We start from the raw sequence: 18,621 nt of genomic DNA on the forward strand, positions 1-18,621 counted from the left end.
ACTGGGAAAATTTCTTAAAAACTAAGGATATTTTTCCTGAATCACAAAATAAAATATTCATTTCATACTTGCCCCTAAGTCCATGCAGATTTAATCCAATGTATTTACCTTTCCTACAATTCATATGAACACCAGTTCGTTACTTTGCTTTAAAGCATCACAGAAAGTTCAAGCAAACCTTTCTGTTAAAAGAAGGAAAATCAAATCTTAGGCCCTGACTCTTTTCAGTCAGGTCAGGTTGAGGACAGCAATAGGCTAGGGGCCCAGGGCGCTCACCAGGTTAGTGCTGGGAAATCCTACTGCCCAAAACACTTCAGAGAATTCTAGATTCCAAAAAATCTAGAATCAAAGGGGTCCAAAACAACTATATTGTTCTACAGGGGCCCTGGGGGCAGCCAGGACCAAGTTCATCAGAGACCTGAATCCAGGACCTAGGAGGTTTTCCATGAAGCTTCCAACCAGGTAGAATCGATAGCTCATGCTGTGTCTACACCCAGTACTGGGTTTGGATTCGGAGGCATTTCAGAAGCACACTTCACTTCCTGGCTCTCACCCCCACTTCTCTGGAGTTGATTAATAATAACAACAGTCATAATAGTTAGAATTTCTTTAGCACTTAACACATGCATATCATATTTTTTACCCTTAAAACAATCCTAGAAGCTATAATTATCCTACGGGTTGAAGGGTCTGAAGCTCAGAGAAGTTCAGTAAGTGTTGCAAGATGATGTGCAGACTAAACGAGAGCACCAGGACCCACACCTCAGCCTGACCCCTCCTTTGCTAGAAAGATTCTAAGAATCATAGCAGTAGATAACCTGAATCTTAACGTCCTAAGACCACTTCCACAGGGTAATGAGACCCTACAGTATTTGTCAATGAGGGTTTTCCTGAAAAGCTTCTTCACTTCCACTGGGATTCTTGGGAAGAACTTAAGCCTCTACTGTCCATTTTCTCTGGGTTTTCACTTAAAAACTTCCACTCTGGGAACTTCGGATCTTGTACTCACTAGATCACGGACTACTCCAGAACAGGATCGTAATTTTTCTCTCTTTGTATCCTGAAGAGCAGCCCAGGGGCTACAGCCTGGCATTTCATGGGCGGGCACCCAAGAAGTGCTTGCTGGATGAATGACTGCATTTGCAATGACCCTGCGGCACCTGGCAGTCAGCAGAGGCCAATTCTCTTGCTTAAACCTTAATCCAAAGTCTGACAGCTTTTAGTCTATTTCAAATTGCTAAGTTGTGCCTCCTAATTCTGGTCCTTCTCATCCCAGCAGGACACAAGCCATCGCCTCCACCCTCCATTTAGAAAGTTCAGCAGATGGGCATCATCAGAAAATCTACAAACAACAAATGCTGGGGAGGGTGTGGAGAAAAGGGAACCCTCTTGCACTGGTGGTGGGAATGTAAATTGATACAGCTACTATGGAGAACAGTACGGAGTTTCCTTAAGAAACTAAAAATAGAATTACCATATGACCCAGCAATCCCACTATTGGGCATAAACCCAGAGAAAACCATAATTCAAAAAGAGTCATGTACCACAATGTTCATTGCAGCACTATTTACAATAGCCAGGTCATAGAAGCAACCTAAATGCCCATCGACAGACAAATGGATAAAGAAGATGTGGTACACATATACAATGGAATATTACTCAGCCATAAAAAGGAACAAAATTGGGTCATTTGTAGAGACGTGGTTGGATCTACAGACTGTCATACAGAGTGAAGTAAGTCAGAAAGAGAAAAACGGGACTTCCCTGGTGGCGCAGTAGTTAAGAATCCGCCTGCCAATGCAGGGGACACGGGTTTGAGCCCTGGTCTGGGAAGATCCCACATGCCGCGAAGCAACTAAGCCTGTGCGTCACAACTACTGAGCCTGCGCTCTAGAGCCTGCGAGCCACAACTACCAAAGCCCGTGCGCCTAGAGCCCGTGCTCTGCAACAAGAAGCCAGCGCAATGAGAAGCCTGAGCACCACAACGAAGAGTAGCCCCTGCTCACCGCAACTAGAGAAAGCCCACGTGCAGCAACGAAGACCCAACACAGCCAAAAATAAATAAATTTATTTTTTTTAAAAAAGAGAAAAACAAATATCGTATATTAACGTATATATGTGGAACCTAGAAAAATGGTACAGATGAACCAGTTTGCAGGGTGGAAATTGAGACACAGATGTAGAGAACAAATGTACAGACACCAAGGGGGGAAAGCGGGGGGAGGGGTGGGGGTGGGGAATGAACTGGGAGGTTGGGATTGACACGTATACACTGATATGTATAAAATAGATAACGAATAAAAAGTAAAAAAAGAAAGCTCGGCAGTACCTGGAAAAGGTAGACATCTCCAAAGGAGTTGCTGAGGCAGAAGACATTTTCCTTCTTGGGATGTTCTGGGACGGCCTGCACTATGCTGTCTTCTGCAAACAGGGCATACCGAGGGGCACTACTCTGATCCATGGAATTCTTCCCGTAGGTCTCATAAAACAGCAGGGTGCATCCTGTGGAAGAGAGAAGTACTGTCCTTATCACATGTCCCGAGGATCTATCTAGGAAAGGAATGAGAAGTAAAGGATGCGGACAGACGGAAGGAAGGAAGGAAGGAAGGAAGGAAGGAAGGAAGGAAGGAAGGAAGGAAGGAAGGAAGGGAGGAAGGGGAAGGGAAGGAGGGAGGAAAAGAAAGAGAGAGAGAGAAAGAAAAGAAGAGAAGAGAAAAGAGAAAAGAAAAGAAGGAAGGAAGGAAGGGAGGAAGGGAGGAAGGGAGGAAGGGAGGAAGGGAGGAAGGGGAAGGGAAGGAGGGAGGAAAAGAAAGAGAGAGAGAGAAAGAAAAGAAGAGAAGAGAAAAGAGAAAAGAAAAGAAGGAAGGAAGGAAGGGAGGAAGGGAGGAAGGGAGGAAGGGAGGAAGGGAGGAAGGGAGGAAGGGGAAGGGAAGGAGGGAGGAAAAGAAAGAGAGAGAGAGAAAGAAAAGAAGAGAAGAGAAAAGAGAAAAGAAAAGAAGGAAGGGAGGAAGGGAGGAAGGGAGGAAGGGAGGAAGGGGAAGGGAAGGAGGGAGGAAAAGAAAGAGAGAGAGAGAAAGAAAAGAAGAGAAGAGAAAAGAGAAAAGAAAAGAAGGAAGGAAGGAAGGGAGGAAGGGAGGAAGGGAGGAAGGGAGGAAGGGAGGAAGGGGAAGGGAAGGAGGGAGGAAAAGAAAGAGAGAGAGAGAAAGAAAAGAAGAGAAGAGAAAAGAGAAAAGAAAGAAAAGAAAATGACTGAATGAGACTATTTATCACAAAAGGAAATTTTGGTATCCAAATTATGCCTAGTTGTGTTCGCATCAACCCAGATGAAAATGAGATGTTTCTTGTAGAGGTAATAATGGTAATAACAATACCAAGCATTTATTGTTGCTTACTCTGTGTCAGAAATTCTTCGAAGTATTTCACATGCTCTGGTTTATTCGGCGCCCAAAGCAGCCTTAGAAGGCAGGCCCAGTTATTAGTCCCATTTTACAGATGGAAAGCCTGAGAGTTTACACCACTTTGCAGGTCCCATAGCTGGACTGCAGTGGAGCAGGATCTGAACCCAGGCACCCTGGCCGCAGAGCCCTCCTTCATAACCACAGCACCACACTTCTTAGGAGACCTAAGTGCAGGAGACAGAAGAAAACCCCATATTCATTGAGCGAACTTCTACCCTTACAGTGTGGGGTCACAAGAAACTGAGTTCACCTGGGCCACACTTTGCCATCTGTGAGAAAGTACCCAGTTTATTCTCCAAATGCCACATAGAACAACTTAATTTTAATATAGTCTCTTATCTCACAGTGATAGGAAATATTACTGCAGTCTTGCTAATTTAGATTGAGAGGAAAATGAAACTACATGTCCCTGTATTTTAAAATATTACCCTAAAGTGCCACTACATATGCTTTCAGGTACATAGCTTTCCTCTAATAAGCTAGTAAGATATTGTAGGCAGAAGTTACTAGGGGTCTGTTTTGATAATTCGATAGGAATGCTTTCTAATGAGACGTAATTTTTAAGCAAATTCTAAAATGCTCACAAGTATGTTTACTTGTTGAATATCCCTTAAAACCTTCAACCAGTCAACATTTCTGAGCACTTCTCGTGTGCTGATGAATGAATGATATGGTACCATCATGATACGGGCACCCTCCCTTGCTTTGAAAATATTGGGCTGGCCGAAAAGTTCATTCCGGTTTTCCCATAAGATGTTACGGAAAAACCCAAATGAACCTCTTGGCCAACCCAATACTTTTCACGCTGACAGTTAATGAAGCAGTAGCCTGCTTTCCCCTGCATTGTAAGTGGATGGGGGCCACTTCATGGCTGCTTTACCCTACTACATTATGAGTCTTCATTCATAAAAGTCTACATGTTTTGAAAACTATCTCATTCTTACCAGTTTCACTTCTTCCCTTGAAAACAGATCTTAATTTGGATGAACAAGTTTGTATAATGGAGCCCAGCGGAGCACAGAAGCCAGGAGAAAAAAAATGCAGGACCCTAGCTCAAGACAGCACTTTCTCCCTCCATGGTACTTTCTGATCTCAAGAAGCACTGAGCAATCTCTCCTCCCACAGTCAAAACTCACCCAAACACAGAAGCTGTGAGAGCCTCTTAGAACCAGGCAAAGGAGCAAGAGGTTTATGGCCAGAGCTACTGCGGCAAGTCTGAGCCTGTCTTTTCTTCCAGCCACTAACGGACTTAGAAACAATCCCCAAATCTATCCATCAGGAAAAGCCTGTGCGACATCCCATGACCATGGGACCCGAGGACAACAGAGCAACACCAGCTCCACCCAACTCCAAATTCTTTCCAAAGGGTTAATGTTCACCTCCCAGCGCCCCTAACACTGAGCTCCCAGGGGCGGTGGTTTGAATCGCGGCATCTAGAGGAAATGAACCGCAATCTTGGGCAGATGCCAGAACACTGCCAACCCTAACAGCCCCCAACGCCCCACCCTGACAGAATGCAGCTCTCCCGTGAAAGCGTGAAACCAAAACAGGACATTTCGCTTTAGAACCAGGCCAGTATGTCAAACAATTTGCAGAATTTTGTTGCTATCGAATTTAAGGAACAGGAGATCAGTCGTAAGTCTATTACATCGAGTTTAACTTAATCTGCACCTCTGACGTGGGGGCAATGAGGCTGATGGAAAGGGGCTGCACGCCTATGTCAGCAGAGCCTCCTGTGCCCACCCCAACCCCAATGCTGTGGCCGTCAGCCCTGCCCAGCCCACCCTCCCCCGCCAGGAGCTGGTGTCAGCCTGGGCAGTTGTCAGTGGAAGCAAAAAGAGAAAACAGATCAGAACAGCCCTGGAAGCACAAGAAGAGAAGAGGCTGTATTACTAGAAATATCACCAGTGAAAGGAGAGAAATTAGTCTCGGTCTCCCTTCAAATCCACCTTCTCAACCCACACTCATCCGTCCTTCCCTGTCATGGGCAGAATGACCAGCATCTTAAACTTCCTTTATGAACACCCCTCCTGACCTTGGTTATGTATTGCGTGTTTTGAGGGACAGCTTTAACCCCCTTGCCAACTATTCTGCCCAGGAAGTTCCCTGTGAACCGCACGAAAATCCACTCATTGGAAAATACAGATGGAAAGCAGAATTACCCTTGTTAAAAATTTATGACATCCTCCGAACCCTAAAAAACATTTGCGCCCTTAGCATACCTATACATTCAATGTAGGTGGGCAACCAGATGGTTGGCTGATAGCCGCTGTCTCTGAAAAACAATGTTTCTACTTTAGTTACATAGAAACTCCAAGGATAATTTAAAAATTCTGCTTAAATGTACGTGTGTGTATATATAACACATATATGTTTTTAACTACGATTAAACCAAATAGTTAAGTCCAAATATTACAACTTGGATTCTAAGCCAAGAAAGTTGAATTCAACATACTGAATTCCCAGAGGAAAGAGGTGTAGAAAACCACATGGAAAAGGTTATGCTGGGAAAAAAACATCTCTATCCCATGCCTTTCCTTGGCTGCAAAGGAAACAAAGGGATGTGTGCTTTACCCCTACAAAGCACCCTTTATCCACGGGTCTTCAAAGTGTTTAACCAGCAAGGGCCCAGGAAGGACTGTGGATCTTACAATCGTCAGAGACAAGTCAGGACCATCCCTGCCCCCGAAGTCAGCAACCAGAAGTTCCCCGGCTAGCTGCCAGGATGGAAGACAGGGTCTTGGAGACGCCCTCTTCCAAACTTAAGTGATCCCTGCCTGAACTTCCCCCAGGAAGCCTGCAACACTCTGGCGTTGCACAAATGTCTCCAGTAGCAGGGAACTCAGGAAGGCAGTGGGTTTGGTTTTTTTTTTTTCTGTTGTATTTTCTACATTAATTCACAATCAGCTTGTCTTCAGTTATTAGTCCTATGCCAACCTCAGATGAACCAGAATAAATTCAGTGTCTCTTCTACAAGACTGACACATCCTATGCATGACACATTCTAGAATACAGTGCACCCATTCTAAGTACCGCCCGAATGGGATGCAGCTTCAGGCTTTGAGTCACAAACAATTCCAGACGCTCATTCCCCTGAGGGGACATTTTTCACTCCCCTCTTCAGCTGGAACTTTTACAAGACCCACTGGCTCGTCTATGAACAAGTCTCCTGCAATATCCTGCCCCTGAGGAGAGAAACGGCCAACTCTGACCAGGGCAGAGGCAGGGGGGAATGATGGAGCTGCAGACGACATGACACCTCTAATGATGTAGCCAACAACCATGTGTGCTCTTTAAATCATATTTACTTTCATTTTAGCCTCATCACAGCGGAAACCCATTCTGAATGGCCTGCCAATCAAACCCTCAAATCTTTTTCACTTGTAATACTTTGCGGCTATACCTCCCTATCCTGTACTTGGGTAGCTCTTTGATTATTAAACCTTAAAGCATCACTTATCCCTTCAAAATGTTATCTTGCTGGATTTGACCCATAATTCCAACCTTCCAAATCTCTTCCGTCATCCAGTAGAAAACCCCGCCTCCCCAGTACACCCAAACTGGGTAAGCGCTTTGCCTTCCTCAGCCACAAGGTATCACAAGGATCCAAATCCAGAAGCTGGAAAAGAGGACTGCATCCGTGTGGGATGCTGGGTCTTGGGTTTTATAAACCCTCCAGTTTGCTAGGGAAAGGAGATGAGATGCCTTCACGGGTGCACCTTTCCCAGAGGGGCTTCTGGGTAATTATCAATTGATGCCAGCTCCCCAAGGCTCACAATTTCTAAATATGCGGAGCGCCGCAGACAGCTCCGGGCCTTTCACACTCGCTGTGTGCAGATGTGATTTCTGTTTCTGCCTTCTCCCATGACAAGGAAGGGTCGTGGCCGCTAATGAGGTTTGACTTCGCGCACCACACCAGGTTCGGCTGACAATGAGTCACAGGACAGCTGTGAAGAAATGCCAGAGGCTGTGGGGCTGCTCTGTGCTCACATCTGTATAAATCAACATGATGCTGACTCAGAGCCTTAGATCACTTCAAATAATCTATCCATACACAATGAGCAAGGCGATTATAATTTTTAAATGGCAATGCTTGTGAGAAAACTTGATCGATTTAACAAAGCAAATGCTTTCTCCTATTTCCTCTGCATCAAAAAAAGAAAAAGAAAAAGCATTTGTTGGTGACGACAATTAAGACTCTCAGTTCATAAAGGCGAGGTGACACAAATCAAATAATGCAGATGAAATTCTTAGTTGTACAAGCTGGGAAGGATACCTCTTTGGAGTTTTGAACATGCACAGAAATTCATGATCTATATTCCAAATAACTAAACTACGTTTGGTAACTTATTTGGGGCTCCCCTCCCACCCCCCAGATGCAGGAAAAGTATTAAAGAATGGTACAGAAATACCTATACAATAATGAGCAATAGTTATTAAATTCAATCATTACTTGTGAGAATGAATAATGCATACGAATGTTAAGTGAGCCATATTATACAGGTTTGAGAAGGTATTTGTAGGAAAGCAGGCTGGTAGATTCTGGATCAGATGCCTTCACATGAACTCAGGTCAACACTGCACTCACTGACACTTCCTAGGAAAGAGGACAGCGGAGGAAAGGACCCCAGGGGCTCTCTGGGTGGTGACGATCACTTACCTTTAAGTGTCACCCAGTACTGTTTCCATTTCCTCCGAGCCACCAGCTCCAGCTTCCTTTCCTTCTGCAGAGTGACGAGGGGTTTGAAGAAGAGCCAGCCGGCTTTGCGCACCACCCCCTGTTCCTTCTCAAAGAGCAGGTCCAGTTGCTCCAAAGAGCTGAGCGAATCGCTGCTGGATTCGGCGGTCTCTGAGGACGTTTCGAGGTTCTCCGTGTTGGTCCTGCTCATTTCCAGCTCTCGCATGAAATTCTCGTAAATGTTCTGTTGGAGCGGATCGCTGCCGATCGCGTGAGCGGATTCGCTTCTGTGGGACAGGATCTGAGCCGAGCCCCCTGACCACAGGGATGCAGATGCCTGGGAGGGCCCCTGCATGTCCACATTCAGCCCATCCGAGCGACTGTCAAAGTAGTCACTGCCCTCCTTGGATCTCGGCTCCTGTGAGCAACATAGATAACCACCCATCAGAGGTTACATATGACCAAAGCACCCCTTCCCCAATACGGCATACGTGTTAAGAGTGTCGTTTGCTAATACTACTGCTGCAAAGCAAGATTCTTTTTTTTTTTTTTAATGCATCTTTAATCATCAAGTCTGAAAATCAGAAAGAATTATAGAAACAGTATTGCTCAACCCAACGTATAGCCTGTGGAATCAATGCTTAAAAAATGTAAACCAAATAACCCTGACTATCCTAAATCTAACCTACAGTTACCATCAAAAAATGAACTAGCATATTCAAAACACACTAGCGAAGATTTCTGGACTGATACTTCTTTGCTAATTGTGAATCAGTATCTTCCGGGAAAGAGTTCATGTTCTTGCAGTCTTGTTTTTCTTCTGGATCATTTTTAAGCTAAATTAGAAAAGCACTAGTTCCAGGATCAAGGAGGGTGTGGTTTTATACAAACTTTTCTTCCTCTCCCCACAGTGAACAGTGTCTCAGCTTCTCACCCCCTTCCAAGGTCTAGAGATTGAGATCTCTAGCATCGTAGTTTCCCTCTTTGGATAGTGAAAACCACGCACCTGGGGTTCCTTAACCACAAAGGGTAGTGGTTAGCAACTGCAGCTTTTACTTCGTAACAAATATTTTTTACTTTGGGCATTCTTTCATGAAAGGAATGTACTATTAATTCATTCACATTGTTTTATTTGAACACCTATTTTATTTCAAGCACTGGGAATACCAAAGCATGATTCTTTAATATTTATTCTGCCACAAAATCAGACACAGGCAGTTCTAAATAAAATTAATATTTATTCTAATAACCGCTGCCCCCCTGAGGACAACATGCACCGAATAGTGAATTGGCCGTGTACAGAGATGAAAACACAAAGGTTTCCTCTCACGTCTAGATTAGAAGTCTAGACATTCAAGAAGAATAACTTGCATAGAGACCATTCATTGGTCAATAGCAGTAAGGAAATTTTTCAGCAGAAAGTGAGCTAATTTATGACTTAAAAGACACTGACATTGCAAACTTACAGCTTAGATTAAGGCAACTCTGCAGAGAGACGCTACTCATCTACTCAGACGCTAGCGGGTTTTCCTTCTCCATTAAAATAAAAAGGAGGGAAAACAGGATCAAGGACCATTGACTAAAGACCTTATTTTGAATATTCCCCTGTGTGGAGGGGTTTTCTTTTCAGAAACTTCATCCAGAAATCAAGTCGCAATTAGTTGCTATCTTTTGCAGGACAATCATCAATAGAAAAGTGCTTCTAAATACCCAAGGGCTACAAGCAACTGAGCCCCAAACATAGCTATTACTAATGAAAATATTATCTTCCGCTCTGTTTATACTATGTCCCATAGTCAGATTTATTTATACACTGATGCTTATGCAAGAACAGAGCAAATAAGCCAGCTGCCGTGAGTCACTTGGACAGGAAACTTTCAAAATAGTTTAAGGGTTTTTTTTTTTCCTTTTCAATTGTCACTTTGTTGCTCTTCAAAAGTTCTTAGGAGATGAAGGAATACTTACTTCTCATTTAGCTAGTATTGACATTATTTCAGCTATAAATAGGACTCTCTGACTCACAGCCCCAAAACACTGGGGTTGCCTCTGCTACCCAGCTAGAGCTATAATGGGGTGTTTCAAACCAAGCGGAGCCCTGCCAGAGAAAGGCATCAAGTGGCAAACTTAAGTGTAACCTGTTAGCACTCCTGACATGGTTTCTCAGAAGGGGGAGACTTAAGTCACAGCGCTAACTTTTAAATGTTCAACTGGAGCAAAGCAAGACAAAATTTCCTCCTTGACAAATGGAGAAAGATCGCATTTTAGCATCCATAACTGATTCTTATACACAGACATGAACTTTCCTGGTCTCTAATAAATTTGTAAAGCATCCTATCTAGAATCCTAATAGCTAGTGACTCATTTTCAGGCTAATAGGAAGGAAGGGAGGGAGGGAGGGAGGGAGGGAGGGAGGACAGTTCCTAAATAGTCTCAGCTGGATTTCCTGATCACTGCGTTACGGGTGTGAAACTAAGGTGCTATACTAGACATGTACATAAAGAAGTCTGATTTCCATTTCCACCCCTGCTGGATAATCGTAAACAATGGATAACATAACGATGACAAGAGCATTACAGCAAAGAGTAGAGAGGAATTCAAGAGATGTCACTAAATTCCTTTGGAGCTAAAGGAAAACTCTTATCACTATTCCTCACTCTCTAGGAAAAAGTACCAAACTTACCACGTCATTCTTCATATGCTATTGTCCTTTTCACAGTAACGACCACTGGTCCTCTGCAGAAATTCCCTGTGACTATGTAGCCCTCAAAGGGCAGTGACAGCCTAAAATTAAGATGGTCAGAAAGCCGGAGTCTCTGTGTCCTGAATCTCCTCTGTAAGAAACTCTGCAGTAGTAGTCACTGCTACCCCTCAAATATATCTGGTCTCAAATATATCTGGTCCTCCCCTGGACCATTCCCTACTCCCCACCCCCCTCCCCTGGAGTTAGGCAAAGTCATGTGACTTGCTTTGGCCAATAAATGCAAACAGAAGTGAAATGTGTCACCCCTGAGTGGGCGCTTCAAAAGCCAACACACGGTTCTTTCTCCCTCTGCCACAGAGGCTTGCGGTGTGCCAGATGGTAACTGCTCTGTGGACCTGGGGTCCCAGAGAGGAACAATGCAGACCAGAGAACAATGCAGCTTCAATGAGACATAGACTTTGCTTGTGCTAAACCTCAGAGAATTGAGGGCTTTTTGTTACCTCCGCATAACCTAGCCCACCCTGACTGACAGAATGGAAAGTTTACCCAGGACAGGAGTAAGGCCTCACAGGTCTCAGCAAAGCTGCATTAATATGAATAGTTTACCAGCATCAAACACATGCTCTTCTCCAGCACATGTGTGTTCCCTCCCCCTCCCTCTAGCTTTGAATAGTGTGATATTCTTTCTCAGCTATGTAAGTTTTTCCACTGATTAATCTGCTTTCAGGCTCTAACTCCCCGAGTGGTTGAAAGCCCTATAAAAAAAGGACTGCTCTTTTTACATCACTTTTTTCTAAAAAGTCAAAACAAATATGTCTACCCATCATAGGAAGATTTTCCAAGGCTAATAAGCCCTGCTGGCATACAGAAGTCTGTGTGTGTAAGAGGATAAGCATTTGGTCCTTACTCTAGTATACTGTCACAAACTTTGCTGCTATGCACTGACTACGTTTTTTAAGGATCCAAGCTTTGTCTTCACGTTCAATTGTAAAAGAAAAACAAAGGCCAGAGTTCCCTGGTGGCCCGGTGACTCGGGTTCAATCCCTGGTCAGGGAACTGAGATCCCAGAAGCTGCATGGTGCAGCCAAACAAAACAAAACAAAAAAACAAAAAACAAAAAAGCAAAGGCATAGCCAATGGATGTGGCATACTTACCAAAAAAGTACTCACCTTCATAAATTATCAAAATTTGACACAAGCAAAACTCAAAAGCTGCCTTCACAGGCCACTTTTCAAAACTACAAGATAGTTTATTATCTTAATATTCAGTAACCCCCAAGTAATTACTAGTGGCTATCAACAGTACCTTGGCCATGTGGCTAGGTGGAAAAGGCACACCTTTGAGCTTTAGCAGAAGTGGCTTTGGCCCTGGCTTCTCCCCTAACGAGCCATGTGTCTTCAAACTCCTTGAACATTAGTTTCTTCATTTTAAAATGAGGGGGAGTCCTTTCTAGCTTTCAAATTCAGATTCTTTGATTGTAACCAGTCTGTTCTTAACTTCACAGGCTTACAGATCATCCAGTTAAATCTTTGGATGATACAGACTTGAAGGAGGTTCACTTCCCAGGGTGGCTGGGCAGGAAGGTCCTGCATGGGGCAGAATGTGGTCAGTTCACAGTGGCAAAGGGTCTGCTTTGGACCTGAATGGAAACGGAATGAGACACAGCAGAGCCGGGCGTAAGCCAGGCCACAAGCACAGATGAGAAACATGCAAATAAGAGATGTGGAGGAACAGGCTTAAGGGCCGCAGCAAATGAGAGATGAACACTAGTCGACAACACAACACTTGCATCAAACAGACGGGAAAGCTGTCTGTGTGGGACTGCAGCTCCCCAGAAAGTAGGCGCTCTCTCTCCAATTATGCCTGACTGCTGTCAGTTGTTTGGGAAATGGCAGCCGAGAAAAAAAAGTCAAAGAAATCTCTACTACAGCACTTAGCACTTTAGCATGAAGAAGTAACAAGTAAGGAGGGAGCAAATGACTACATTCAGGGGTATGAAGAGTTCTATAATAGGACAACAATCATCTATTCTTCGTCTCTGTGTAGAGGAGGAGAAGAAAAGGGTATAAAGTACAATTTGGGGGCAGGGGGGCAAGGACCTTATACATAAGAAGGAAATAACTAATGGTAAATTTTATAGATCTGAAACAATCTGCTCAGGGAAGTTATTTTCTATCCCTAAAGCTCTATGTAATTTTATAAGTATATATCTATCTAGGATGGTTTAAATGCAATTCTACTAGAGACAAACTGGTCATTCAAATTTCCTTTAACAATCTGACTTACACTGAGTTTAAAAAAAAAAAAAAATTTTCTCCCTTCTATAAATAATTAAAAGTAAAAAAAAAAAAACAAAGAGCAAGCAACTGAAAACCTAGAAATCTCGTTACCTAAGGAGGCAAACTATTACTTTCCTTCCTGATGTCGAAGTCATTTTGTTTCCCCTGTTCAAACTTGATATGCCATTACAAGGATTACTGTCATCATGATTCTTATTTTCTCAACATCATCATACTTTTGCTATTCCATGTACTTAGGTCAAGATGTTTTCAAACTGTTAGCTTCCCCCATGAGGAGGTGGTGAGATTATACACATAGATAGATCACCCACATTTTTTTTCCCGATGTACCAACTGAACAACAGGAATTTTAATTTCTCCAAAGTAATATCGCGCTCAGCAAGACTACTCCTCCAAAAATGACAACGATCTCTCTCTCTTCCTTTCTGTTTAGGCTTTAAGAATGAGCTCTAGCAAAATACTCAGATAACCAATTCATTGGGGAAGTCTCTCCAACACTGTCCTTTCTAAGAACCGTTTGGCCAGGTCTTGGGATGCGGCCTGTGGGGTTCATACCAGAGTCCGGGAGACGAGACTGGACAGAATCCGGGAGACTGAAGTCGAGGGTTAAGAGTGAAAATGCACATCTGAAGCAAAAGGAAAACAAGAAAACACACACACACACACACCCCTGCAAACAAGACGTGCCATGTCTTAGGCTAAACTCTTCCCTCTCACGAGCTCATTTAAGCCTCAGGACACGCTCTGCAGTAGCTACTGCTAACTTCCCCATTTTGCAGATAGAAAACCGAAGAGCATCTTTCCTGGCGCTCCAAGCCTGACTCACCTGGAGTCTTCTTTTCTTTCTGGAAAGGCTTCCCGTCCAGTCGCTGATGCGGCGCATCCTGGCTTTCAGGGTGTCCTTCTTGGACGGCTCCTCGCCCAGGGCCCTGGACTTGCGGCAGGGAAGGGTGAAGGATGCGAACTGCCCGGGCTCCCCGCGCTCCACGCGGGCCGGCACGTCCATGTCGGAGGCGAAGGAGACGCGGGCGCTGAGGCTGGCGCGCGGGCCCATGTAGTCGTCGGAGAGCCGCAGGGTCGCGGGGCCCAGGCTCCCCAGGGTGGCGTCCGGGTAGGGTTCCCGGAGGGACGAGAGGGAGGCGCTTTGGCTGAAAGGCTTTGGAGCGTCCCTGGGCGGGAAGCCGGCGTGGAGGCCGGGCTCGGGCTCGGGCTCGGGTGTGCCGGGCGCCGCGAAGGAGCCCTCGGCCTCGCTGACCTCGCCGGCCGGGCCCCAGGGCGAGTCGTACCAGGAGGACTCGGAGCTGAGCGAGCTGCCCTTGCTGGAGCGCGAGCGCGCGGCGGCGGCGGCGGCGGGGGAGGCGCGCGGGCTGGGCGGGGAGCCGGCCGAGTAGCGCAGCAGCTGCACGGGGCCGCCCGAGGCCCCCGGGGCCGCGGCGCTGTGCGGGCCGCCGCTGTGGAATTCCACCCGGAGGCAGCCGTCCAGCTTGCCCAGCGTCTTGATAAGCACCCTGGGGCTCTTGCGGTCCTCGCCGGGAGGGGTGGACGCGACGCTCTCGTCCCCGCCGTAGCAGTTGAGAAGGTGCCCATTGCAGTCCCTCGAGGCCGCGTGGTTATCCGCCGGTGGGTGCCCGACGTAGTGGAAGCCGTTCTCGGGGGAGAAAGCAGCATCGTTGCCCTGGAAATCCGATCCCGAGGCATTTGTCCTGTGCTTGGAGTAGGCACTGCCTTTGGAGACTTTGCACGAGGGACCACCCGGTCGGGATGCATAAGGCTGATTGCTCTTGAAGTGAGAAAGGCAGCTTCGGGCCAGCGACCTGGACTTGTACCCGGCTCCGCTGCTTCCGTGACCCCATCCGTGCAATGACTTGTCATCCTTTGCATGAAGGCCACGGATTTTCAGGGAGCAAGGCTTTTGCTTAGCACCAGTAATAGTATTGCTATGATTTTTAGATCCTTGAAGGGTGTACTGACTCTCGGAGTTCCCCATTTTAACCTAAATTAAGAACAGTAGCAGCAGTAAGAGTCACGACCTAAATTACCTTCCACTATGACAGAACTTTCTAAAAATACGTTCTTCACATGACAAAGGAACCAAGCAACTTCTTTCTGAACCTGACACAACTCAGAGACGTAGGGACAAGAGTGACTTACGGAATTGGTTCTCCTCCTAAAATGCATGTCATCAGCCAGATAAACAGTACTGCCCGCTCCTGTGCTAGTGATTTTAAGCACACAATCTGTTGTCTGATGTTAATTCAGAAACTGAACAGGCATAGCAATCAGCTTAAGGCAGAGACCTCCTATAAGCTTGGTACTGGGAGGTTTTGAACCAATGATTCTTGAAGAGAAAAATGAGGGGAAAATATCTTTACTCTGTCACTCCAATGTAATGATTTTTCAGTGACCACACAGATATATTTTCATTATATATAAGCTACTGGAAGAGCTCATACCATACCCCAGTATAAGTGATTACTGCTGAAAAATGATCACATTTGTAATAACATGACTCTGGGTACCATACTATGTTGGAGCTTTCATGTGCCACACAGAGTAGGATATCGAAAAGGATAAGGAGTAGAAGTTCTCAACAACTAAACTGAGATGGAAAAAAGGGGAGGAAAATACAAGCTCTCATTTGGGACAGAAAAACATTTTAATGAAACATCTCTAGAGCTTTTCTAAAGACTTTAAGGGTTCTCACTTTAGAACCTGATAATAGAAAAAAGTCTGAAGCTGACTTGTTAGAATGTGAGTATTAAAAGAAAAAAAACCCACTCTCACCACTATGATTCAACGTAGTTTTGGAAGTTTTAGCCACAGCAATCAGAGAAGAAAAAGAAACAAAAGGAATCCAAATCGGAAAGAAGTAAAACTGTCACTGTTTGCAGATGACATGATACTATACATAGAGAATCCTAAAGATGCTACCAGAAAACTCCTAGAGCTAATCAATGAATCTGGTAAAGTTGCAGGATACAAAATTAATGCACAGAAATCTCTTGCATTCCTATACACTAATGACGAAAAATCTGAAAGAGAAATTAAGGGAACACTCCCATTTACCATTGCAACAAAAAAGAATAAAATACCTAGGAATAAACCTACCTAAGAAGACAAAAGACCTGTATACAGAAAACTATAAGAGACTGATTAAAGAAATTAAAGATGATACCAACAGATGGAGAGATATACCATGTTCTTGGATTGGAAGAATCAACATTGTGAAAATGACCATACTACCCAAAGCAATCTACAGATTCAATGCAATCCCTATCAAGCAACCAATGGCATTTTTCACAGAACTAGAAGAAAAAATTTCACAATTTGTATGGAAACACAAAAGACCCTGAATAGCCAAAGCAATCTTGAGAACAAAAAATGGAGTTGGAGGAATCAGACTCCCTGACTTCAGACTATACTACAAAGCTACAGTAATCAAGACAGTCTGGTACTGGCACAGAAACAGAAATATAGATCAATGGAACAGGATAGAAAGCCCAGAGATAAACCCATGCACCTATGGTCACTTTATCTTTGATAAAGGAGGCAAGAATAGACATTGGAGAAAAGACAGCCTCTTCAATAAGTGGTACTGGGAAAACTGGACAGCTACATGTAAAAGAATGAAATTAGAACACTCCCTAGCACCATACACAAAAATAAATTCAAAATGGATTAAAGACCTAAATGTAAGGCCAGACACTATAAAACTCTTAGAGGAAAACATAGGAAGAACACTCTGACATAAATCACAGCAAGATCCTTTTTGACCCACTTCCTAGAGAAATGGAAATAAAAACAAAAATAAACAAATGGGACCTAATAAAACTTAAAACTTTTGCACAGCAAAAGAAACTATAAACAAGACGAAAAGACAGCCCTTAGAATGGGAGAAACTATTTGCCAACGAAGCAACTGAGTAAGGATTAATCTCCAAAATATACAAGCAGCTCATGCAGCTCAATATCAAAAAAAACGAACAACCCAATCCAAAAATGGGCAGAAGACCTAAGCAGACATTTCTCCAAAGAAGATATACAGATTGCCAACAAACACATGAAAGGATACTCAACATCACTAATCATTAGAGAAATGCAAATCAAAACTACAGTGAGGTATCACCTCACACCAGTCAGAATGACCATCATCAAAAAGTCTACAAACAATAAATGCTGGAGAGGGTGTGGAGAAAAGGGAACCCTCTTGCACTGTTGGTGGGAATGTAAATTAATACAACCACTATGGAGAACAGTATGGAGGTTCCTTAAAAAACTAAAAATAGAGCTACCATACGACCCAGCAATCCCACTACTGGGCATATACCCTGAGAAATCCATAATTCAAAAAGAGTCATGTACCACAATGTTCACTGCAGCTCTATTTACAATAGCCAGGACATGGAAGCAACCTAAGTGTCCATCAACAGATGAATGGATAAAGAAGATGTGGCACATATATACAATGGAATATTACTCAGCCATAAAAAGAAATGATATTGAGCTATTTGTAGTGAGGTGGATGGACCTAGAGTCTGTCATACAGAGTGAAGTAAGTCAGAAAGAGAAAAACAAATACTGTATGCTAACACATATATATGGACTCTAAAAAAAAAAAAGGTTCTGAAGAACCTACGGGCAGGACAGGAATAAAGACGCAGACGTAGAGATTGGACTTGAGGACCGGGGAGGGGGAAGGGTAAGCTGGGACGAAGTGAGAGAGTTGCATGGACATATATACACTACCAAATGTAAAATAGATAGCTAGTGGGAAGCAGCCGCATAGCACAGGGAGATCAGCTCGGTGCTTTGTGACCACCTAGAGGGGTGGGATAGGGAGGGTGGGAGGGAGACGCAAGAGGGAGGGGATATGGGGATATATGTATATGTATAGCTGATTCACTTTGTTAATAAAGCAGAAACTAACACACCATTGTAAAGCAATTTAAAAAAAATTAAAAAAAATAAAAGAAAAAAAACTGTTAGATTCTTTCAATTCCCTCTAAAACCCCAATTTGCTTAAGGAGTCTATTAGTTAAGCCAAATTCAAGGTGAAACTTGATCCAAACCTCCCCCCCCCGCACCCCACCCTCAGTTTTTTATTCTAACCAGTATACCACTGTTTGAGGCAAGTTGGAGGTGATGCTTCCAGTCATGTTTCCACATATATGTAGTAGGTTTTTCACTTTAACTCTTTTGTTCCTAAGAATGTACAGCCACAAAATTCAAAAGGGCTGACGTTTCTTTGGTGGCAATTATCAAACACAGTTTAAAACGCAAATAATGGGAACAAATAATTAAACCTTTACTAGTCCCCTAAATCACAGTCTTGCAACTAGACATGAACCGCAGCTCCCAGGAGCAGGACTTACTGCAGTCTGGTTTGTGCGTTGAGGGAGATTAATGGTCAGTCGACTTGACAGGGTCCTGGGAGTGAGGCAGCATGGCTAGCAAGTGAGAGGAGTGAGTCCATGAAATGATCCT

At 44.2% G+C, this 18,621-nt stretch overlaps 1 protein-coding gene across 2 annotated transcripts in view; it reads right to left on the reverse strand.

The window, feature by feature from the left end:
• The window catches only part of TIAM2 (TIAM Rac1 associated GEF 2), a 110,121-nt gene extending 91,525 nt beyond the window's left edge, over positions 1 to 18,596 (reverse strand). For both annotated transcript variants that reach the window (XM_068551744.1, XM_068551742.1), the window contains exons 1-4: positions 18,510 to 18,596; positions 13,965 to 15,131; positions 8,119 to 8,554; positions 2,330 to 2,502 (exon numbers count right to left, since the gene is read on the reverse strand). In XM_068551744.1, the coding sequence (XP_068407845.1) occupies positions 2,330 to 2,502; positions 8,119 to 8,554; positions 13,965 to 15,125 (1,770 nt within the window). In that variant the 5' untranslated portion in view covers positions 15,126 to 15,131; positions 18,510 to 18,596. The remainder of the gene's footprint in view (positions 1 to 2,329; positions 2,503 to 8,118; positions 8,555 to 13,964; positions 15,132 to 18,509) is intronic.
• Positions 18,597 to 18,621: the final 25 nt, after the last annotated feature.

The sequence above is a fragment of the Eschrichtius robustus genome, chromosome 9, assembly GCF_028021215.1.
Source record: "Eschrichtius robustus isolate mEscRob2 chromosome 9, mEscRob2.pri, whole genome shotgun sequence".
In the NCBI taxonomy this organism is placed as follows: domain Eukaryota; kingdom Metazoa; phylum Chordata; class Mammalia; order Artiodactyla; family Eschrichtiidae; genus Eschrichtius; species Eschrichtius robustus.